The 24,405-nt window shown below is 45.5% G+C and overlaps 1 protein-coding gene across 1 annotated transcript in view; it reads left to right on the top strand.

Annotated features, from left to right (window-relative positions):
• The window catches only part of KMO (kynurenine 3-monooxygenase), a 1,955,166-nt gene that overhangs the window by 633,778 nt on the left and 1,296,983 nt on the right, over window positions 1-24,405 (top strand). The window contains exon 6 of the mRNA XM_040429299.1: window positions 6,585-6,672. Within this exon, the coding sequence (XP_040285233.1) occupies window positions 6,585-6,672 (88 nt within the window). The remainder of the gene's footprint in view (window positions 1-6,584; window positions 6,673-24,405) is intronic.

The following is a 24,405-nucleotide window of genomic DNA, read 5'->3' on the forward strand; positions in this document are numbered from 1 at the left end:
TTAGTATAACGCTTGTTGATTGGCTGCTTTGCAGCCTTTCAAAAAGCGCCCAAAAAATCACTGAACACCGAACCGGAACCCAAACTTTTACGTAAATGTTCCGATTCGGATCCGGGTGTCAAAAAATCTAAAGTTCTGTATGAACCCGAAATTTACAGTTCGGGTTCGCTCAACTCTATTGGAAGCAGGTATATAGCACCCCACAATCTGTATTTTGTGAAAGCAGGTATTTCAAACCCCATAATCATTATTTTGTGGAATCAGGTATATCGCACCCCTCAATCAGTATTTTGTGGAAACAGGTATATAGAGCCCCTTAATCACTTTTTTGTGGAAGCAGGAATATAAAAACCCCTTAATCAGTATTTTGTGAAAGCAGATATATCGCAACACTCAATCTGTATTTTGTGGAAGAAGGCATATCAAACCTCTTATTCAATATTTTGTGGAAGCAGGTTTATCGCACCCTTTAATCCGTATTTGTAGAAAGCCGGGATATCAATCCCCTTAATCAGTATTTTGTGGATGCAGGTATATAGCAGGCCTCAAACAGTATTTGGGGGAAGAAGGTATATCAAACACCTTAATCACTATTTTGTGGAAGCAGTTGTATAGTAGGCGTCAAACAATAATTGGTAAAAGCAGGTATATTAATCCCCTTAATCAGTTTTTTGTGGAAGCAGGTTTATAGAACCCATTTATTAATATTTGGTGGAAACAGGTATATCACACTTCTCAATCAGTATTTTGTTGAAGCAGGTATATCAAACTCTTAATTAGTATTTTGAGAACGCAAGTATATCGCACCCCTCAATCTGTATTTTTTGGAAGCAGTCATATAGAACTTCTTAAACAGTTTTTGTTGAAAGCAGGTATATCACACCCCTCAATCTGTATTTTGTGAATGTAGGTATATCAAACCCCTTAATAATTATTTTGTGGATTTAGGTATATCGCACCCCTCAATCAGTATTTTGTGGAAACAGGTATATAGAGCCCCTTAATCAATTTTTCGTGGAAGCAGGTATATAAAAAACGTATTTAATATTTTGTGGAAGCAGGTATATCAATCCCCTTAATCAGTATTTTGTGGAAGCAGGTTTATAGAACCCCTTATGTAATATTTGGTGGAACCATGTATATCGCAACCCTCAATCTGTATTTTGTGGAAGCAGGTATAGCGCACCCCTCAATCAGTATTTTTTAAAAGCAGATATATCAATATCCTTAATCAGTATTTTGTGGAAGCTGGTGTATCGCAGAGCTCAATCAGTATTTGGGGGTAGCTGGTATATCAAAACCCTTAATCAATGTTTTGTGGAAGCAGGTGTATCGTAGGCCATAATCAATATTTGTTGGAAGCAGGTATATCAAAACCCTTAATCAGTATTTTGTGGAAGCAGGTTTATCGTAGGCCTCAATCAGTATTTGGTGGAAGCTGATATATCAAACCCCTTAATCAGTATTTTGTGGAAGCAGATATATAGTATCCCTTAATCAATATTTGGTGGAAGCAGGTATATCGCACACCTCAGTCTATATTTTATGGAAGTAGGCCTATAAAACCCCTTAATCAGTATTTTAAGGAAGCAGTTATATCGCAGGCCTCAATTAAAATTTGGTGGAATCAAGTATATTAATCCCCTTAATCAGCATTTTGTGGAAGCAGGTGTATCGCAGGCATCAATGAATATTTGGTGGAAGCAGGTATATCAAACTCCTTAATCAGTATTTTGTGGAAGCAGGTGTATAGCAGGCCTCAATCAATATTTGGTGGAAGCAGGTATATCAATCCATTTAATCAGTACTTTGTGGAAGCAGGTATCTCGCAGGCCTAAATCAGTATTTGGTGGAAGCAGGTATATCAAACCCCTTAATCAGTATTTTGTGGAAGCAGGTTTATTGCAGGCCTCAATCATTATTTGGTGGAAGCAGGTATATCAATCCCCTTAATTATTATTTTGTGAAATCAGGTATATGGCACCCCTCAATCAGTATTTTGTGCAAACAGGTATATAGAGCCCCTTAATAAATCTTTTGTGAAAGCAGGTATATAAAAAAAACCTTATTCAATATTTTGTGGAAGCAAGTATATCACAACCCTCAATCTGTATTTTGTGAAAGCAGGTATATCAAACCCCTTATTCAGTATTTTGTGGAAGCAGGTTTATCGCACCCCTCAATCAGTTTTTGTTGGAAGCTGGGATATCAATCCCTTTAATCATTATTTTGTGGAAGCAGGTGTATTGTAGGCCATAATCAATATTTGGTGGAAGCAGGTATATCAATCCACTTAATCAGTACATTGTGGAAGTAGGTATCTTGCAGGCCTCAATCACTATTTTGTGGAAGCAGGCGTATTGCAAGCCTCAATCAATATTTGGTAGAAGCAGGTACATCAATCCCCTTAATCTGTATTTTGTGGAAGCAGGTCTGAATCAATATTTGGTGGAAGCAGGCATATCAATCCCCTTAATCAGTATTTTGTGGAAGCGGGTGTATCGCAGGCTTCAATCAATATTTGGTGGAAGCATGTATATCAATCCCCTTAATCAGTATTTTGTGGAAGCAGGTGTATCGCAGGCCTCAAATAATATTTGGTAGATGCAGGTATATCAATCCCCTAACTCAGTATTTTGTGGAAGCAGGTATATAGAACCCCTTAATCAATATTTGTTGGAAGCAGGTATATCGCACCCCTCAATCAGTATTTTGTGAAGGTAGGTGTATCGCAGGCCCCAATCATTATTTGGTGGAAGCTTGTATATCAAACCCCTAATCAATATTTTGTGGAAGCAGGTGTATCGCAGGCCTCAATCAATATTTATTGGAAGCAGGTATATCAATTTTTTCTTAATTAATATTTTGTGGAAGCAGGTATATAGAGCCCCTTAATCAATATTTGGTGGAAGGAATTATATCTCAACCCTCAATCTGTATTTTGTGGAATCAGGTAAATCAAACCCCTTATTCAATATTTTGTGGAAGCAGGTATATCACACCCCTCAATCAGTATTTTGTAGAAGCAGGTATATCGCAGGCCTCAATCAATATTTTGTGTAAGCAGGTATATCGCACCCCTCATACAGTATTTTGTGGAAGCGGGTATATCAAACCCCTTAATTAGTATTTTGTGGAAGCAGGTATCTATCTTTTTTTGGGGGGGCAACAGGTATATCACACCCATTGCAAATAGTTGTTCCAATAGCGCTTGTCCCTCTATATACGTGCGGTATTGCAGCAGAACTGCACACAACTGAAGCACAACACAAATGAACAATATACTTTCTATGTTAGAAAGTATATTATAGGTATATTACACCCCTCAATAAATTTTTGGGGGGCAACAGGTACAGTATATCACACCTGTTGAAATTAGTTATTCCAATAGCGTTTGTCCCTCGATATAGCTGCGGTAACACAGCATAACCGCATGCAAAATAATATGGCACCGGCGGATATTGCCATATGTTCGCATGTACGGCGAATCGTGGATGCGCAAAGTTCGCCGCAAAACGGCTGCTGGGCGAACCGCAAGGCCATCCCTAGAAGGAGTGCAAGGAACAGGAGCATCAGGACCAGCAGATGATGGGAAGGTCAGACAGATCCCTTCGGCTGAGGTGGTGTATCCTTAACTGCCTGAAATTGGGTGATTGCCACTGGGTGATGCAGCGGTTGCTGCGTCAGGCTGAATCAACATATTGCTGCCACGGTTCTCCCAGGCCACTTTATGGTGACGCTGCATATGTTGACGCAGGGCCATGGTGCCAACATTGGCACCCTGCCCACTCTTCACCTTTTGCCCACAGATTCAGCAAATAGCCATGTTCACCTCCTTCGGCGGCTTAACAAAAAACTGCCACACCGCCGAGTAGGTGATTTTACCCCCACACTACACACTGACTAACTAGATGCTACCGCCACTGCCTCCGTGAACCTCTGCACCACTACTTTCTAGACAGGTAGGCTCCTGCAAAGCCAGTGGTCTACCCAGGGCACGTTTGGCTCCCGACCTCCCACTTCTGCCACCCTGCTGACTCTCGGCCAGGCTAACGACTTGCTGGCTCCGCCGCTGCCTGAGGCGCAAGTTGTCACCCTCTTATCCCAATTGTGATCGGCTACATCATCATCGAGCACAATCTGCACGTCACTGATGTCCTCAATGGTCCTCAGTGTCTCAATGGTCTCTGAGCCAGGAGCCTGACCGCTCTCAACGCCAGCTCCCACGCCACTCTCCTCATCACTACTTGCCCGCCTACCAGACAAAGCGGCGGATGTTTCCTCCAGATCTTGGCTGGACAGTAGCTGCTGACTATTCTCTAGTAGCTCGTCCTCGCTGTATAGTGGAGCTGAGCTTACAGCATATAATACTTCTCTGGTTGTGGGAACAGAAAAGGACAGACGCAGGTTGAGGACAGGTGAGGGCACAGGGCCTGCTCCTGGGCCATGCCAACTAAGGGTTGTGTCTGACGAACCCACCGACTCCTGACTGAGGGTGTCTGATGTCACTTGGGATGACTGAGTCAACTATTCAAGAACCGCTGGTTTGCTGGCCAAGACAGGACCGCTAGATGACACTGGGAGCTCAGGCTTCTGGAAGTTACCCCTGCTGCCACACCCCCTTACTCTGCTGCGACCTGTGCCTGCGCCAGAAACATTTAGGCCTCTGTCCCTCCACTTTGCAATTCCTGTCACTTCTCTGTCTGACATACTGTTAGATCAAATAAATAAATAAAAAGGAATTTAATACACCCCAAAGAAGGCTGTAATTTTCTCACTTCAACACACAACGGCTAATAAGCCTTTTTTTTCCCACTAATACACCCCATAAAAGGCTTTAGAACATAGAACTGCACCGCTGAACGGCAAATAAGCCTTTTTTTCCACTAATATACGCCAAAAAAGACTGTCATTTTCTCGCATCACCACACAACAGCTAATAAGCCCTATTTTTTTCCACTAATACACCCCAAAAAAGGCTTTAAAACTTAACTGCACAGCACAAGGACTAATAATACATAGAAATATTTCCTATTAATACACCCTGTTAATGACTGTATCACACGGACCCATAGAAATTAATGGTTCCGCACCCGTTCTGCAAAATTGCGAAACGTATGCGGACTCATTCATACAGTCGTGTGAATGTAGCCTTAGGCCTCTTTCACACAACCGTGTCTTGTGTCCCTAGTGGCCATATTGCGGCCCGCATATGGTGGGTCTGCAATACACGGGGCACTGACCTTGTGCATTCCGCATTCACTTAGATGGGTCTGCAAATACGGAGATGCTGTGCGGAACGGAACCAAGGAACGGAAGCACTACGGAGTGCTTCTTAGGGGTTCTGTTCCATGCTTCCGTTCCGCAAAAAGATAGAACTTGTTCTATCTTTTTGTGGAACATACGGATCGTGGACCCCATTCAAGTGAATGGGTTCGTGATCCAAATGCGGCTGCCACACGGTCGGTGCCCGTGCATTGCAGATTGCAATTTGCGGTCCGCAGCACAGGCATGGCCAACACACATTCGTGTGCAAGAGGCCTAAGGCTGTGGAATTTACAGGCTGCCAGTGCTCTATCTGTACGCACTCCTTGCATGGATTACTTGTAAACACAAAGATATAGAATAATACACCCTTATTACTGGTATTTCTGTTTTCCATGTATTCCTCTGAATGAAGCCATATAGTGGATTATGTCATCCATTGGCCACAATGTATAAAAGAAAATATGTATACTCTGCAGTGTAAGTTTTATTTTTCTGTGACTTAGTATATTAGAAAGCACAGTCTAAAGCACATTCATGCACAGTTTAAAAACGTATGCAATGCATACAACTCCAACTCTTTTGACATAATTAGTAGTGTTGAGGGAATCAAAGTTAACTACGTGGAATTCAATCCCAATTTCAGGAAAAACTTGATTCACCACGAATCCGAATTTCCTGGAGCATCGTGTTAATTAATAAATTTTTCCTAAAATGGCTTTGTTAAAAGAAAAAAGAAAAAAAAACAACTCATCCATTTGATCACAGAGAGGCTGTTGCAGCCATCTTGTTTAAAGAAAATGAGCCAATTCTTGTGCACACTGACCTGTGACGCACGGGAATAAGTTCCTTTTCTTCAATTAAGATGGCCGTAATGGTCTCTCCGTGATCAAATGAATGAGGTGAGTGTACAGTGCACATATCTTTTTTGTTTTAACCCCTGATTAACCCCCTGATAGGCTAAATGTGACCCTCAGAACTCGCGATCAGTGCTGAATGTGGCATCTGAGCGGTTACATGAGGGGGAGCGGAGCGATCGCCATTCCCAGTTACTGGGCCTGCTCCATACAATGGAATGGAATCATTACAAAGTAATTCGTAACTAAACAAATTTATTGTCAAAGTTCAATGAAGCAGCCAAATACTAATTTTCAAAACTTCGCCCATCTCTAATAATGAGACCAAAACCAGAGACAGGAGATCTTTGTACTTGGACTACCAAGAAGATATTTCTGCCATATAGCAAACTGTACATTAATTTCATTTCAATTTAACATTTTGTTGTATTATATTGATTACTTTTTTTGATTATTCAACAGCTGCAGAAAAGTATTCAAATGTTAAGTTGCATTTTCAACACAAGTTGACTGACTGCAATGTTGAATCTGGTATGTTGGTGTTTAAAGGGTAAGTAGTAAAAATATATAGCATCATTTATACAATGATAATTGAAAGCAACTGTAATCTTTGTGGTTTCTTTTAAAAAAAATATTACTTTTTGCAGTATTTAAAAATACAATTAGTTGAAGAAGTGTTACTGCTCAATCTGAGACACATTGATCAATAACAAGTCTGGCCTTAGGGCTGTCTGACCTGTGTGGTGGCACAGAGCGCATGATGCTTGCAAAATGAAGGGGGCGCTGTCTGCTTAGGCAGGGTTCACGTTACCGTTTAGTTGTCCGTTTTTCTGATCTGTCAGAAGAACATAAAAATAGACAAAAAAAATTATTCGGTATTTTAAGCAACCATTATGCACATTTATGCACATTTGGCATTCGTTTTAGCCATTTCCATCTGAGATCCATTATTTTAGACAGAAAGAAAGCCCTGCATGCAGAGATGAGCAAATCAGTCTGTAACAAACAGAGTTCATTATGAACTTCACAAAATTTCTTCCAGCAGATGAACCCGAAGCTTATCAGGTTCGCTTCGGATGGATCCATTAACAGTGTGCAGTGTCATTTCGCTACAGATGTCAGCGGGAAAAACAGCGGGGAGGAAAAAGTATGAACACATGACCTTAAGGGGGTTGTCAACTTTTTTAATATTAATGACCTAATATCAGATCAAATGGAGGGCAACAACCGGTATCCGCTGATCAGCTGTTTGAAGAGAAAGCAGCATTCGTATGAGTGTTGTCTTCTCTTCATTGTTTATCTGCTTCCCATCACAACTTCAGCAGTGAGCAGGTGTAATTACAGCTGAGCCATGCCAATTCACTTCAAATGGCAGGGAATGAGAAGTGAGGAGCTAAGGCTGGGTGTTTCCGGCAGTGCCTTCTAGCTGCTGTTACTGCCTTACTGCTGCAGAACCTTCAAAAGCAGCTACCTGCAAGAACAATTTTTTCCATTTCACCACCATGACGGCGTTATAATAGTAGATTGACCCCTGACCTCTGTAGGGGCAGGAAACAGAGAAAGGTTAAATTGCCCCCTCCTTCAACCATTGCCCAGTTTTTTCCTGCCCCTACAGTGGCCAGGACAGAGAAAGGTCTCTCTGCCAGTTAGGGAGGTGAAGATAAACCTTGTTACTTTTATTTTAAATTCCAGGGTGCCACATAGGAAGTCCTGGACCTTCCTTGTTAGGCTATTAACTTCCCCTGGTGGTCACCGTGTTTGCGGCGGTAAACTTACCTATACTGCACAGGGTGACTGGCGGACTCGTATCCTGTTGATCTAGTGCCTCTCTGCATGCTGCCATAGCCTCTTTTTCCCTAGTGGGATAAGCTGGCGTAAAGATGCAGAAACCGCATGGAGCGCGGGCGTCTGACGTCACTTCTGGGTCGGGAAGATCGTGCTCTTGTCCGGAAGTGCCGCAGTACTGCAGGGTCGATTGCTATAAAAGACATCAGTGGGAGAGCCACAGAGCTTCTGATCTGAGGTCTGGGATGAGTCATGTCGGACCCTGAGATACAGGCAACTAAAGAGCTTGATGCTTCCACCTGGTGGCAGTAAATTATATATATATATATATATATATATATATGTGTGTGGGTGTGGGTGGACATGTGGGTGTTTTGTATATTATATTGCCCTTAGTATCTGGATAGTTTGGGCATGTGCCCAATGTGCAAACACTCATATAGGAAACAATCCTTTTTTATGGCACTCTAAAATATGTTCCTAAAGATTGATGGGGTTAAATCTATTACTAATAGGTCTCTAAAGAGGCTCAGAAGAGGCCTAAGAATAGTAACAAATGTATACAGTATCCTGCTATAAGAAAACTGCCAGATTAACTTGCAGGATGACAGGCTGAACTGGATGGACAAATGTCTTTTTTCGGCCTTATGTACTATGTTACTATCAATATACAAAAAAAAAAAAAAACTCTGTAAGGAGTGTATTACTAATATAGTAAGAGAAGAACAACCATCAATCCTGCAAGAATTCAAATCAATGATTCATGAGGAAGTAAAATCTTCATTGGTGTCTATGAGAGATATACAGTACAGACCAAAAGTTTGGACACACCTTCTCATTCAAAGAGTTTTCTTTATTTTCATGTCTATGAAAATTGTAGATTCACACTGAAGGCATCAAAACTATGAATTAACACATGTGGGATTATATACATAACAAACAAGTGTGAAACAACTGAAAATATGTCATATTCTAGGTTCTTCAAAGTAGCCACCTTTTGCTTTGATTACTGCTTTGCACACTCTTGGCATTCTCTTGATGAGCTTCAAGAGGTAGATCCCTGAAATGGTTTTCACTTCACAGGTGTGCCCTCTCAGGTTTAATAAGTGGGATTTCTTGCCTTATAAATGCGGTTGGGACCATCAGTTGCGTTGAGGAGAAGTCAGGTGGATACACAGCTGATAGTCCTACTGAATAGACTGTTAGAATTTGTATTATGGCAAGAAAAAAGCAGCTAAGTAAAGAAAAACGAGTGGCCATCATTACTTTAAGAAATGAAGGTCAGTCAGTCAGCCGAAAAATTGGGAAAACTTTGAAAGTAAGGGCTATTTGACCATGAAGGAGAGTGATGGGGTGCTGCGCCAGATGACCTGGCCTCCACAGTCACCGGATCTGAACCCAATTGAGATGGTTTGGGGTGAGCTGGACCGCAGAGTGAAGGCAAAAGGGCCAACAAGTGCTAAGCATCTCTGGGAACTCCTTCAAGACTGTTGGAAGACCATTTCAGGGGACTACCTCTTGAAGCTCATCAAGAGAATGCCAAGAGTGTGCAAAGCAGTAATCAAAGCAAAAGGTGGCTACTTTTAAGAACCTAGAATATGACATATTTTCAGTTGTTTCACACTTGTTTGTTATGTATATAATTCCACATGTGTTAATGTATAGTTTTGATGCCTTCATAGTCATGAAAATAAAGAAAACTCTTTGAATGAGAAGGTGTGTCCAAACTTTTGGTCTGTACTGTACATACTGGCCCTTTACCTCCTAAATGCCAAAAAAGTGCAATTGACTCCTCCTCAGACTCCGATGGGCTAGAGGATGAGGCATCTTCATCAAAAGCATGGGAGGGTGAAGATCCTTTAACGGAAGGTGAGATTGTAGAAGAATCTAAAAAGTTTTATTTCCTTAATACCTCCACACCGACACTGATAGGAGCTTGATCCCGCCTCTCAGGGACAGGAAATAACAGCAGAAGCCCAAATACAAAGACACCTCCTCCTACCTACTCCAGTTGTTGTGTCCTGTCCCTCAGGACAAGTGGAAGCCTTGCCAGTGCGCTGGCTGGAAGATTGGTGCGCTCAGCCTAAGATTCTTGTCCTTCTTTGGGAGGGCTGAGCAGGGGACAGAGGCTCCGGGTAGAGTGTAGGCTTTACTTATCTGTCCCTCGGTGTAAGTCCCGCGCTGGGAATCCCAGGCTGTTAGTGCCTCTGGGTAGGGGGGATCTACGGCGGAGGAAGTGTGGCGTGCGGCTCTTTGGCTTTGGCGTGGGGGTGGAGCCTGTAGAAGTGCAGGATGCAGAGTTTAAAAATGTCTCTGCAATCCCAGGAAGATGCGGTTTACTCTGGAGAATAGCCAGGATGTCCTCCACTGATGCTGATGCCCCACACAGATCTGCTGATCCCAATAAGGCCCTCAGCCCGGTAAGAGACCTCCTCTGTGTATATTATGGGTTTGATGGATGGTATTTCCTATCTATATTTCCTATATTCACCACCCGAGTGCTGTGTTGGTATTCCCTTTGGGTCTAGTTTTCTAACTTGATGTATGTACTCTCTAGGTAAGAGAGGCTGGCCCTGCAAAGTCCACAGGTGGTGAATCTACAAAAGCGAAATGTGTTATGTGCAGATAGAACCTACCCCCTGCTAGTAAAAAGATAATATGTCCACGCTGCACTGAAAAAGTGGCAGTGGAAGAGTCACCGTCATTTATGGAAAACCTTAGAACCCTTATTAGGAATGAGGTTAATTCGGAAATAGGCAAACATATGGCACCCGCTTCTCCCCATATGTTGACTTCAAAATCAGTGGATCCATCCCTGGACGTAATTGATTTTGATGAAGGAGAACTTTTTTCTGGAGACTCTGATTCCTCTGACGGCTCCGGTCGTCCGTTATGTTCCCCTGAGGATACAGATTTTCTATTAGAAACTGGACATAAAATGTGAAGGGCTCCTTAAAAAATCTTAGGAGGTGGGGTCGGCCATGTTTAGACCTGCTATTGTTTCCACCTGCACAGCTAGGTCTCTTCATTCCCAAGCTAGGTTTAAAGAGACTCAAAACAAAAGAGAGTCTTTAGGTAGATGGCAATCCTCTAGAAGCTGGGGAGGGGATTTTTATTCAATCTCGATTCCTCTTCTAAGAAATCCCAATGACCCAAAAAGTCCTTCAATATCTTCAAATACCTAAATCACTTTATCATTTACAAGGAAAAGCTGTGTACTGGGTCGTACACGATGTGATACCTCTTGGCGCAAAACCACAATTGCGAGTGACGTCTTTAAAAAAAAAAGGTATTTATTCAGGTGACAATGCGTTTCGGAGTAAGGGTACTCCTTTTTCAAGTCTTGGTGTCGAAACGCTGTGTGTGTAGCGCTGCTTTATCATTTACAAAAAATTCTAAATAGAATCAATAAGATCTGTGGTGAATCTCATTTTCCGAGACTATTACATGGTAACAGTTGATCTGGCAGATGCCTATTATCATGTACCTATCCACAGAGAAAGCCAAAAATATCTCAGGTTCGCTGTCTACCTAAAAGGGGAGATCGGTCACTTCCAGTATCAGGCTTTGCCCTTCAGCCTCTCCAGTGTGCCACGTCTTTTCACAAAGATTATGGCAGATAGTAGTAGTAGTAGGTTACTTTCATCTAAAAGGAATAAATGTGGTCCCCTATCTAGACGACCGTCTGATTGCCGCAGATTCCTATTCACGTCTTCTCGACCATCTCAGGATTGTGAAAGAAACCCTTGGTTCTTTAGGGTGGGTCATCAACCAGGAAAAGTCAAGTCTAATTCCAAGCCAGCAGAAATTATTTTTGGGGGTACTTCTGGACACCCACCATCTATCTTTCTTTTTGCCCCAAGAAAAAACAAATCAACCTAGTAGCCCTGGTTCTTACCGAAAAGACAGCATCGATAAGAGAGATCATGCACTTGTTGGGGCTTTTAACGTCGACAATATCCTCAGTGAATTGTTCTCAGGCCCACACCAGGATCCTGCCGTCTTTCCTTCTTTCATCTTTGGACAAGAGACAAAGTTCCTTAGAAAATAAAAATTGTGGAGAAACATCTACAAACAAGGGAGCAGTGGTGGCCAAAGGACCAAGTTACAGTAACCACCAACACAAGCAGCAAGGGTTGGGGAGCCCATGCTCTGCAAGAAATGGTACAGGGGAAATGGAGTCTCCAGATGTCTTTAGCATCCTCAAATCTGAGGGAGTTGACATCAGTTTTCCGAGCCTTCCTAAGCTTGAAACCAACTATCCAACACCACCATGTCAAGGTACTTGTGGACAATGCGACAACTGTGGCATATCTAAATCGTCAAGGGGGGGGCGAGGAGCAAGTCCTTGACCGCTGTCTCAATAATGATATTCGAATGGGGAGAGAAGAACCTAAAGTCTATCTCGGTGGTTCATTTAGAAGGAGAAGAGAATATATTAGCTGATTTGCTCTGCAGACATACTCTCAGAGAGGGGGTATGGTCTTTGAATCAAGAAATCTTCAGACAAATCACAGAGAGGTGGGGTCTTCCAGTCTTGGATCTGTTTGCCTGGAGACTGAACAGGAAGGTAAAAAATCAAATATACAATCTCTCGTTAACATGGCCCAAGGGCCTTCTCTACGCGTTTTCCACAATTCTCTCTGATTTCAAGGACTCTGATGAATAGGCACAGGTCACAATGATTGCTCCTTATTGGCCAAAAAGGTCTTGGTTCCCCCTGCTTCAAAATATCTCTGCAGGGGAACCCTGTATTCTGCCTCAGATTACAGACCTCTTCCATTAGGGCCCTGCCCCCATCCCAACATTCAGCATCTACATTTAGCGGCTTGGAAGTTGAATGGGGCTTGTTAAAAAAGAGGGGGTTTTCTGAGGCTGTCATATCTACCCTGCTACATAGTAGAAAGCAGACCACTTCAAATATTTATCTGCGGACTTGGACTGCTTTTTTGTCATTTGCGGGTAGCTGTTGGAATCCTCAGAGTGGTTTAGATGTAGGCTTGATTTTAGAGTTCCTGCAAACAGGATTTGATAAGGGGCTTAGTACCAGTACCTAAAAGTTCAGGTTTCTGCTCTTTGTGCCTTTCTGGATGTCAAAGTGGCAGAAATTGCCCTAGTCTGTAGATTCCTTAAAGGTTCAAGCAGATTATGTAGTGTACGGGGACTGTAATGCCCGTCACTACGGAAGGGTCACTTGTGTGCTGTCGTCCCCCTTATTTATGGGGAAGTTGGTATAAGTCGTCTTTATAAAATGTAATGTAATGTAATGCTATGTATTTCCCTGTTACTGTGAAAATGTGCATGTACAGGCCTGCTAGGGGTGTCATTCCAGCTCTTAGTCACTAGAGGGAGCTAGGGAGCCCTAGTCTATATAAGGCCCAGTCAGGGAAGGGAAAGGGGGTCTTCAGTCTAAGGTTGACAGTCTAGTCTAACCAGAGATTAGACAATGTCAGAGTCAAGTCCAGGCCTGAAGCCTGCAGACTAGGAGAGGGTATTGCAGTCCCTGTAACCGGGTTCCAGATCCAAGGAGAAGGTTCCCCTCCTGAATTCATTTACGCAGAAGCAGGAGTTCTGAAGTTTCTAGAGCCTGAGGAAACTGAGAGAGAGACAGAGGCAAGTCAAGAAAAGCAAGAGGTACTCAAGACAACAGAGGAGGTACTTGATAGAGATAAAACCAAGGATATACGCCAGAGCTAGGGCATTGGACCTTGGAGAAGAGTTTCTATGTTCCAGGATCAGTCAGGAATAGAGTGCAAGCTGCCTGTACTGCAAGTCCTGTGTTTAACACTCTAAAGTCACCTTGCTATAGATATATATATTGCCTGCATCAACTGTATTGAAAATCAACTGTCTTCAAAGGAACTGCGCTTCCGTCAATGTCCCTAAATGATGACTACTAAAGTTTGAATTCTGTTTTAACATCACGTGGTTCCTCAGTTATTCCTGCTATCAGCAAACGGCGTGCCACCGTTTAATTGGCACTGGCGTCACGAACATTTCTCATCATCACCTGCCCTTGCAGAGAGTCAGCCGTCTCAGGTTAGTGTCTATTGCACTACAACACCCAGGAACATTTCTAAACCTAACTTGAGTACGCTGCACCTCTGTCCTTCTTTTTTTTGTGAAAGTTCCCCCTTGGAATATAAACATTGTCCTCTCTGCTCTCACGTCTATGCCCTTTGAGCCTCTTTCAGAATTGTTGACTCTGAAGACTACTTTTCTTATTGCTATCCCTACAGCCAGAAGCGTGGGGGAGATCCAGGCCTTCTGCTGTAAACAATCATACCTCACAGTTCTGGATGATAGGGTGATTCTTAGACACTCCCCAGCATGCCGAAGGTTTTTAAGTTTCACTCTCAGCAGGAAATAGCTTTAGCATCCTTTTTGTGCATCTCCAGATTCAGATCAGGAAAAAAATGTTTCACCATCTAGACCTGAGGAGATGTCTTCTAGCGTACCTTAAATCGAGCACCTTAGTGCTCGGGTGCTCGGGCCAAACACATTGTGATAGTCGAGCACCCGAGTATAATGGAAGTCAATGGGAGAACCTGAGCATTAAACTAGGTACCCCATGCTCTGAAGAGGGGAGGGTGCCTGGTTCATAAGAAAATGACAGAAATTGTTGGTAACACCACCAAAATGGTTCTGTAACAGCATGGGGAGGATGTATGGATGCATTTTGGACTCACTGGTCGCTGCTGGGAACTATTTTGTCCAAATCGTACACCACTTTTACATAATGACAATAATACCCACAAAACCAAGGGGAAAAAAATAGATTTTAGAGGAAATATTTATAGAAAACATTCTTTCCTGAACATTTGCTTGTATATAAAGTGCAAGTGCTGCCAAAAATTACAAGGAAGAGGCACTCCGATACACCCTTAGTTACACATAAAGGAGGGCATCATACACATCCTTTAAAAATTATGATTGATGGCCTGCTGGTGACCCTCATAAACATTAGGAGCAGGGCCATGCTGATCTTGCCATCTAAAACATTATGGACGGTGGCCTGCTGCCGCTTTGGTGACTCTAGTTAACCTGGGGCCGATGGCACGTCCCCGTGACGGCAACGATCCATTCGGATGTCTGGCCTATCAACTTTCGATGCAATGTAAATGTCAGCTCAAAACCATTGTAAATTACGGGTAACGGGGAATCAGTGTTTGATTCCAGAGAGGGAGCCTGAGAAACGGCTACCACATCCAAGGAAGGCAATAGGTTGGCACGCAAATCACATACTCCTGACTCATGGAGGTAGTGACGATAAATAACAATACAAGACTGTTAAGATGCCCTGTTATTGGAATGAGTAATAAAAAAAATACAGGGAATGTAACTACAGTATTTTGGATGAGGAAACGTTATACATGAAAGGCCCTGCTGCCGCTTTGTTGACTCTAGATAACTTCTGCCTGATAGCACGTCACCGTGACGTCCACGATCCATTAGGATAGCTTCCCTATTAACTTTCGATGTTCTTTTATGCGCCTAACATGGTGCAGGTGAGCTGACCCTGTAAAAGATTTTAGGTGCGGGCCTGCTGGTGAGCTGACCCTGTAAAACATTATATGCGAGTGCCTACAGCTGAGCCGACCCTCTAAAAAATTCTATGCGAGGGCCTGCATGTGAGCTGACCCAGTAAAAGATTTGAGTTGCGGGCCTGCAGCTGAGCTGACCCTGTAAAAGATTTGAGTTGCGGGCCTGCAGCTGAGCTGACCCTGTAAAAGATTCGAGTTGAGGGTCTGTAGGTGAGCTGACCCAGTAAAATATTTTAGGTACGGGCCTGCTGGTGAGCTGAGGTGGAACCGACAAACCCAACTTAATTTTGATGGCTGCATTAATCTGCAGGTGATCGTCATACAGCTCTACAGATTTGTTCCCATCTGCATCTTTCTCAACAATCTGTGGCCTCAGTCTTTTATCCAGACTCAGTCATTGTGCCACTATGTGGCCTCCTCATGCTGCCATCTCCACACCATGTCTCCTTGCCACTAATTTGTATCACTATGTTGCTGCTAATGCTGCTTAAAAGGCCTTAAACTAATCACCAGGCCCACAATCTAAATAAGGTTTTGGAATCGATAAACCCAATTTGCTTTTGTGGGATGCATCAGTGGCATAGCTAGAAATGACTGGGCCCCACAGCAAATTTTTTAATGGGGCTCCATCCCACAGTAATTTTTTAGCGACCCCTTCCTTTCATGCCACCACCATTCCTGTTGCTAGTAAAGATCGCTCTCTTAGACCAGGGCCGGCAGCTGTTCCATCAGTTTTATACACTGTCTATACTGTCACTGTATCTAATTTCATTGTGTAATACTGTTGAGGGGGCTCTGACCAAATCCTTTAGTCCTCATCCTCCTGGATGGGCCCCTTCTGGGTCAGGGCCCCAAAGCTGCAGCTTCCCCTGCTTCCCCTATAGCTACGCCCCTGGTCTGCATTAATCTGCAGGTGACCCTGATACAGCTCCACAAATTGTTCCATCTGCATCTTTCTAAACAATCTATGGCCTTAGTCTTTATATCCAGACTCAATCATTATGCCACTATGTCGCCTCCTCATGCTGCCATCTCCACACCATGTTAACTTGCCACTCATTTTTATCACCATGCTGCTGCTGATGCAGCTTAAAAGGGCCTAAAGTGATCACCAGGCCCACAATCTAATTAAGGTTTTACGCACAAAACAAAAGTAAAATCGATTTTATAGGAAAAATTGATTGAAAACATTCTTTCCTGTATATTTACTTGTATATAAAGTGAAAGTGCTGCCAAAAATAACAAGGAATAGGCACTCCAATACAACCTATATATCACATAAAGGAGAGCCTCATTCACATTGAGTTGCGGACCTGCAGGTGAGATGACCCTGTAAAAGATTTGAGTTACAGGTCTGTAGGTGAGCGGAACCTGTAAAAGATTTTAGGTTTGGGCCTGCAGGTGAGCTGACCATGTAAAAGATTTAAGTGCGGGCCTGCAGGTGAGCTGACCCTGTAAAAGATTTGAGTTGCGGGCCTGCAGGTGAGCTGATACTGTAAAAGATTTGAATTGTGGGCCTGCAAGAGAGCTGACCGTAAACGATTTGAGTTGTGGGCCTGCAGGTGAGCTGACCCTGTAAAAGATTTGAGTTGCAGGTCTGTAGGTGAGCGAAACCTGTAAAAGATTTTAGGTTTGGACCTGCAGGTGAGCTGACCCTGTAAAAGATTTGAGTGCGGGCCTGCAGGTGGGCTGACCCTGTAAAAGATTTGAGTTGCAAGCCTGCAGGTGAGCTGACACTGTAAAAGATTTAAGGTGCGGGCCTGCAGGTGAGCTGAGACTGTAAAAGATTTGAGTCTTGGGCCTGCAGGTGAGTGGACCCTGTAAAAATTAGATGTGAGGGCCTGCTGGTGAGTGGACCCTGTAAAAAATTTGATATGAGGTCCTGCTGGTGAGCGGACCCTGTAAAAAACTAGATGTGAGGGTCTGCTGGTTAGCGGAACCTCTAAAAAATTATATGTGAGGGCCTGCTGGTGAGCGGACCCTCTAAAAAATGATATTCTAAGGCCATATATGCAAAGGCATTATATGTGACGAATAAGCAATGCATGTTGATATGATGGAAGCCGAGGAGGAGGAGGGTGAGAAAAGGAAAATTCAACCATTATACCCTTGTTTGTGGTGGAAGCGGTGCATGGGAATATAGTGTATTCAGTACATTATAATCAACACATTTAAAGTGCCTTTATGTTCAGCCGCTTTCCTCTGGTGGAGTCTAGAAGCCATGGTAAATCCAGGCCTTGTTCATTTTTATATGAGTCAACCTGTCAGCATTTTCAGTTGACTAGCTTATACGCTTATCTGTTATAATGCTACCAGCAGCACTAAATACACGCTCAGACAAAACACTGGCAGCAGGGCAGGCCAGCACCTCTAAACTGTAGAGCGCCAGTTCATGCCACGTGTCCAGCTTGGACACCCAGTATTTGTAAGGCACTGAGAGATCATTGAGGACGCTGTCACGGTCTGCTATGTACTCCACCATCTTCCAAAATTTCTCTCTCCTTGTGGCAGTAGGCCGCACATCAGGGTGAGGATGCTGGCGGGGTGTCATGAAACTGTCCCAGGCTTTAGAGAGTTATGCCCTGCCTCTGTTGGAACTGCTGTGTGTTCCCCTTGTCTCCCCACCTCGGTTGGCCAAGGAAGTACGGACTCTGCCGCCAGCATTGTCAGATGTAAATTTTTTAGCAATTTTCCAACAAGGATCTTCTGGTATTACACCATTTTGCTCGTCCTCTCCACCATAGGAATGAGAGATGAGAAGTTCTCTTTGTAGCAGGGGTTGAGAAGGGTGAATAACCAGTAATCCATGTGGTTTAAAATGAGTATACCGCGCGAGTCGCGGGAAAGGCAGCCTAACATAAAGTCAGCCATGTGTGCCAGAGTATCAACAGGCGAGACTTCACTGTCGGAATCAGGAGGATCACTCCCAATCTCCTCATCCTCTTCCTCCTCTTCTGCCCACCCACGCAGAACAGATGGAATTAAACTGCCATGGGTACTACCCTCTGTAGCTTAGGCAACTGTCTCCTGCTCCTCCTCCTCTTCAGCCTCCATCTCGCGCTGAGAAGACAAACTGAGGGTGGTTTGCCTATCATCAACCTGTGTAATGTCTTCCCCTATTTCCACCTCTTCCACATGCACAGCGTTGTCCTTAAAGGGGTATTCTCATCACAATGATCACAGTTTAATATGTTAATAGGGTGCCAATGATCATTTTTGTAAATATATTGTATAAGCAAATTCCCACTCTTCTTGATCAAATTCTCTCTCTCCTACCTCACTGTTGTCCTATGGTCTCCCATAGTTACGGCCACACAGCTGCCCGAAGATTCCATGGGCCGCGCCTGCGCAGATGAACCATATCCATTCAGTGGCCAGCCTCTCAATTCATTCATGAACGAGCACGTCCTCGTACAGAACCGCGCATGCTCTGTTTGCATGGCAGACTTCAGAGACTCTGTAAGGACCTAGGTCACGTGGGTCTGCAGCCGGAGCGCTCTGTTATCACAGGCCGAATGTTTACACAGTAGGAAGGTCTGTAGCACTGAGAGGGGAGAGAGCGTCTGACAGTGCTGGAGAGGTGGATGTAACTACTGGGGAGGGGCTGAGAATTGTATGTAGTGGGGGGGATTCTGTGTGGGACTGTATGCTGGGGGGAGGGGGCTGTGTGAGATAATTTACTGGGGGGGCTGCTGTGTGAGATTATATACTGGGGGGTTGCTGTGTGAGAATATATACTGGGGGGCTGCCTTGTGAGATTATATACTGGGGGGGCTGCTGTGTGAGATTATATACTGGGGGGGGCTGCTGTGTGAGATTATATACTGGGGGGCTGCTGTGTGAGATTATATACTGGGGGGCTGCTGTTTGAGATTATATACTGGGGGGCTGCTGTATGAGATTATATACTGGGGGGCTGCTGTGTGAGATTATATACTGGGGGGGGCTGCTGTGTGAGATTATATACTGGGAGGGGGCTGCTGTGTGAGATTATATACTGGGGGGGCTGCTGTGTGAGATTATATACTGGGGGGGCTGCTGTGTGAGATTATAAACTGGGGGGGCTGCTGTGTGAGATTATATACTGGGGGGGCTGCTGTGTGAGATTATATACTGGGGGGCTGCTGTGTGAGATTATATACTGGGGGGGGGGCTGCTGTGTGAGATTATATACTGGGGGGGCTGCTGTGTGAGATTATATACTGGGAGGGGGCTGCTGTGTATGCACCCTTACCCATAGTAAACTAACTACACAGATTGGATGCACAGAAATCCAGCATTTTATTTATATGCAAATAAGGCTCCATTCACACGTCTGCAACGTGTTTTATGGATCCGCGGATCCGCAAAACGCGGACAGTAGCAACGTGCGTTCCGCATTTTGCGGACCGCACATTGCCGGCACTAATAGAATATGCAATTGCGGACAAGAATAGGACATGATCTATTTTTTTCGGGAACGGAATTGCGGACCCGGAAGTGCGGGTCCGCAATTCCGTGTCCGGGCAGCACATCCTGCCCCATAGAAATGAATGGGTCCGCAATTTTGTTCCGCAAAACGCGGAACAAGTCCTCATGCACACGACCGTGCCGTTTTTTGCGGTCCGCAAACCGCAGATCCGCATAAAACGGAAGCCGCCCGTGTTGCCTTCCCCAATTTGCGGAACGGAACGGGTATCGGCAATATAAATGCCTATTCTTGTCCACAAAGTGGAGTGCTGTCCTCATCTTTTGCGGCATCATTGAAGTGAATGGGTCCGCATCCGCAGCTCGGATGTGGACCAAAACAACGGCCGTGTGCATGAGGCCTAAATCTCAGCATACAATCCCACACACAACTCCCCCCCTTCAGTATAATTCCACAAGCCACCACCCCTTCATACAATCTCACACAGCAGCCCCCCCCCCCTACAATACCACACATTTTAGCACCCCAGAAGCAGTTCAGAAAAGACAGATGTAGCAGAGTTGTATTTGAAGTGATTCAAACTCAGTGCTGGTAGTAGAGAGGAAGACAGATGTAACAGAGCTGTATTTGAAGTGATTTAAACTTAGTGCTGGTGGTAGAGAGGAAGACAGATGTAGCAGAGCTGTATAAGAAGCGGTTCAGAGAAGACAGATGTAGCTGAGCTGTATTTGAAGTGATTTAAACTCAGTGCTGGTAGTAGAGAGGAAGACAGATGTAGCAGAGCTGTATAAGAAGCGGTTCAGAGAAGACAGATGTAGCAGAGCTGTTTTTGAAGTGATTCAAACTCAGTGCTGGTAGTAGAGAGGAAGACAATTCTGCAATTTGCAGACCCATTCACTTTCAATGGTGCTGGAACGGATGTAAATCCGCATTTCTGGGATCCGCATCAGTTTTTTCGGGATCCGTTTTTTCGGGATCCGCAATTCCGTTCCTGAAAAAAATAGACTGCAGGACAGAACATGTTACTGTACACTGAGCTCACTTCACATGGCTCTCTGATGATTCCCCAGCAGGGGGGAGGGGCCTCAGACACTGCAGGCTGCCAGACTGATGAGTCATACTTTTCACATGAACTAGCACGCAAGAACTCAGCTCTCAGTGTGATGTCATAAGGAGGTGTGGCCGGCCTTCACTCTAGCTGCCTAAGCCCGCCCAGCCTTATCTGCAGAAAACCAGGAAGTGAACAGCAGAGTGACTGCAGGGAAGGCTGAATAAGCGATATGAGAATACCCCTCTAAGGGTCCATTCACACGTCCGTTGTTTCTTTCCTGATCTGTTCCGTTTTTTGCGGAACAGATCTGGACCCATTCATTTTCAATGGGTCCTGAAAAAAAACGGACAGCTCAATGTCTGATTTTCTTTCAGGACCCATTGAAAATGAATGGGTCCAGATCTGGTCCAGATCTGTTCCGCAAAAAACGGAACAGATCAGGAAAGAAACAACAGACGTGTGAATAAGGCCTAATTGTGAGCAGCGAACGTTTGAGAAGACACAGAAGTGTTGATTCCTCAAAGTTGCGTAAAACCTCACAGAGGTCAGACATCCATGCCCACTCCTCGCTTGTAAATAGAGGAAACTGACTGTAAAGGCGACGACCATGTTGCAGCTGGAATTCCACAACTGCCCTCTGCTGCTAACAAAGCCTGGCCAACATGTGGAATGTGGAGTTCCAGCATGTGCTCATGTTTCACAACAGCCGGTGAGCTGGCAATTTCAAGCACTGCTGCAGCGTTGACAGACCAGCTGAAGCTGTCGGTGACTTGCGGAAATGTGCACACACGCAGCGCACCTTCACCAGTAGCTCAGGCAAATTGGGGTATGTTTTTAGAAACCGCTGATCAACAAGGTTGAATACGTGGGCTAGGCATGGGATGTGTCTAAGGTTGCCCAGCTCCAAAGTCGCCACCAAGTTACGGCCATTATCTGACACAACCAAGCCTGGTTCTAGGTTGAGTGGTGAGAGCCACAGCTCAGTCTGGTCTCTTATCCCCTGCCACAGCTCTGCAGCGGTGTGCTGTTTGTCACCTAGGCAGATCAGCTTCAGCTCGGCCTGTTGCTGCTTCCCCACTGCAGTGCTACACTGCTTCCAGCTACTGACTGACCACTGACTGGTGCTGCACGCGGATAATTCGGAGGTGTAAGTGGAGGAGGAGGTGGAGGAGAAGAAGTGGGGGTTGGAGCCACTAGCGTAGGTGGTGGTGGAAACCCTGATGGAATTGGGGCCCGCAATCCTGGCGTCGGTAGCACATGTGCCATCCCAGGGTACGAGTTGCTCCTGGACTCCACAACATTCATCCAGTGTGCCGTCAGGTAACTGTAGTGTCCCTGGCCGAATGCACTTGTCCATGTGTCCATGGTTAAGTGGACCTTACCAATAACTGCGTTGGTAAGGGCACGTGTGATGTTAAGGGACACATGATGTTGTAAGGCTGGCACAGCACACCTTGACAAATTGTGGCGGCTGGGGACTGCATAACGAGGGATGGCCACAGAAATCAGGCTGCAGAAGGCCAAAAAGCCCAAATGTCAACATTTCCAGGGCCAGTAATTTGCAAAGCTGCGTCTTTAGTGCTATGGCTTGTCGGTGGGTGGCTGGGCGCTTGCATTCAAATGCCTGAAGTAATGACATATGGACGCTGCGCTGGGACAGGGAAGTGGATGTGGTCACTGATGGTGCACCCGGGCCTGTTGATTGGCCAGCACATAACACATGGGAAGAGGAGGCACTGGTGTGACCCGCAGACACAGATTGTTGACCCAGGCATTTGGCCCACCTATTAGGGTGCTTTGATGCCATGTGGCGGATCATGCTGTGGTGGTGAGGTTGCAGTGACCTCGTCGTCCAGCACCTCCGCTTCCACTTCCTCACTCTCATCATCCTCCTGATTTGTTGACCTAACCACAACCTCAGTGATTAACAACTGTGTGTCATCCTCTTCCTTAGGCCTCCTGCACATGACCGTTGTGTGCACCCGTGGCCGTTGTGCCGTTTTCCGTTTTTTTTTCGCTGACCCATTGACTTTCAATGGGTCCGCGGAAAAATCTGAAAATGCACCGTTTTGCATCCGCATCCGTGATCCGTGTTTCCTGGCTGTGAAAAAAATATGACCTGTCCTATTTTTTTCACGGCCAACGGTTCACGGACCCATTCAAGTCAATGGGTCCGTGAAAGAACATGGATGCACACAAGATTGGCATCCGTGTCCGTGATCCGTGGCCGTAGGTTACTTTTTATACAGACGGATCCGAAAATCCTTCTGCATAAAAGCTTTTTCATAGCTGAGTTTTCACTTCGTGAAAACTCAGAACCGACAGTATATTCTAACACAGAGGCGTTCCCATGGTGCTTCAGGTTAGAATATACTAAAATAACTGTGTACATGACTGCCCCCTGCTGCCTGACAGGTGCTGCCAGGCAGCAGGGGGCAGCCCCCCCCCTGTAGTTAACACATTGGTGGCCAGTGGGCCCCCCCCCTGTAGTTAACACATTGGTGGCCAGTGCGGCCGGCCCCCCACCTCCCTCCCTTGTAGTTAACTCATTGGTGGCCAGTGGGCCCCCCCCCCTGTAGTTAACACATTGGTGGCCAGTGCGGCCGGCCCCCCACCTCCCTCCCTTGTAGTTAACTCATTGGTGGCCAGTGGGCCCCCCCTGTAGTTAACACATTGGTGGCCAGTGCGGCCGGACCCCCCCTCCCTCCCCTGTAGTTAACTCGTTGGTGGCCAGTGGGCCCCTCTCCCTCCCCTGTAGTTAACTCGTTGGTGGCCAGTGGGCCCCCCCCTCCCTCCACTGTAGTTAACTCGTTGGTGGCCAGTGCGGCCGGCCCCCCTCCCTCCCCTGTAGTTAACTCGTTGGTGGCCAGTGGGCCCTCTCCCCTCCCTCCCCCTCCTAATTAAAATCTCCCCCCCTATCATTGGTGGCAGCGGAGAGTACCGATCGAAGTCCCAGTTTAATCGCTGGGGCTCCGATCGGTAACCATGGCAATCAGGACGCTACTGCTGTCCCGGTTGCCATGGTTACTTAGCAATTTGTAGAACCATTATACTTAACTGCGAGCTGCGATCTCTGCGTCCGGCCGGGAGCTCCTCCTACTGGTAAGTGACATAAACTGGGACTCCGATCGGTACTCTCCGCTGCCACCAATGATAGGGGGGGAGATTTTAATTAGGAGGGGGAGGGAGGGGAGAGGGCCCACTGGCCACCAACGAGTTAACTACAGGGGAGGGAGGGGGGCCCACTGGCCACCAACGAGTTAACTACAGGGGAGGGAGGGGGCCCACTGGCCACCAACGAGTTAACTACAGGGGAGGGAGGGGGGCCCACTGGCCACCAACGAGTTAACTACAGGGGAGGGAGGGGGGCCCACTGGCCACCAACGAGTTAACTACAGGGGAGGGAGGGGGGGCCACTGGCCACCAACGAGTTAACTACAGGGGAGGGAGGGGGGCCCACTGGCCACCAATGAGTTGACTACAGGGGAGGGGGGG

This window comes from Bufo bufo, chromosome 4 (genome assembly GCF_905171765.1).
Source record: "Bufo bufo chromosome 4, aBufBuf1.1, whole genome shotgun sequence".
NCBI lineage: Eukaryota > Metazoa > Chordata > Amphibia > Anura > Bufonidae > Bufo > Bufo bufo.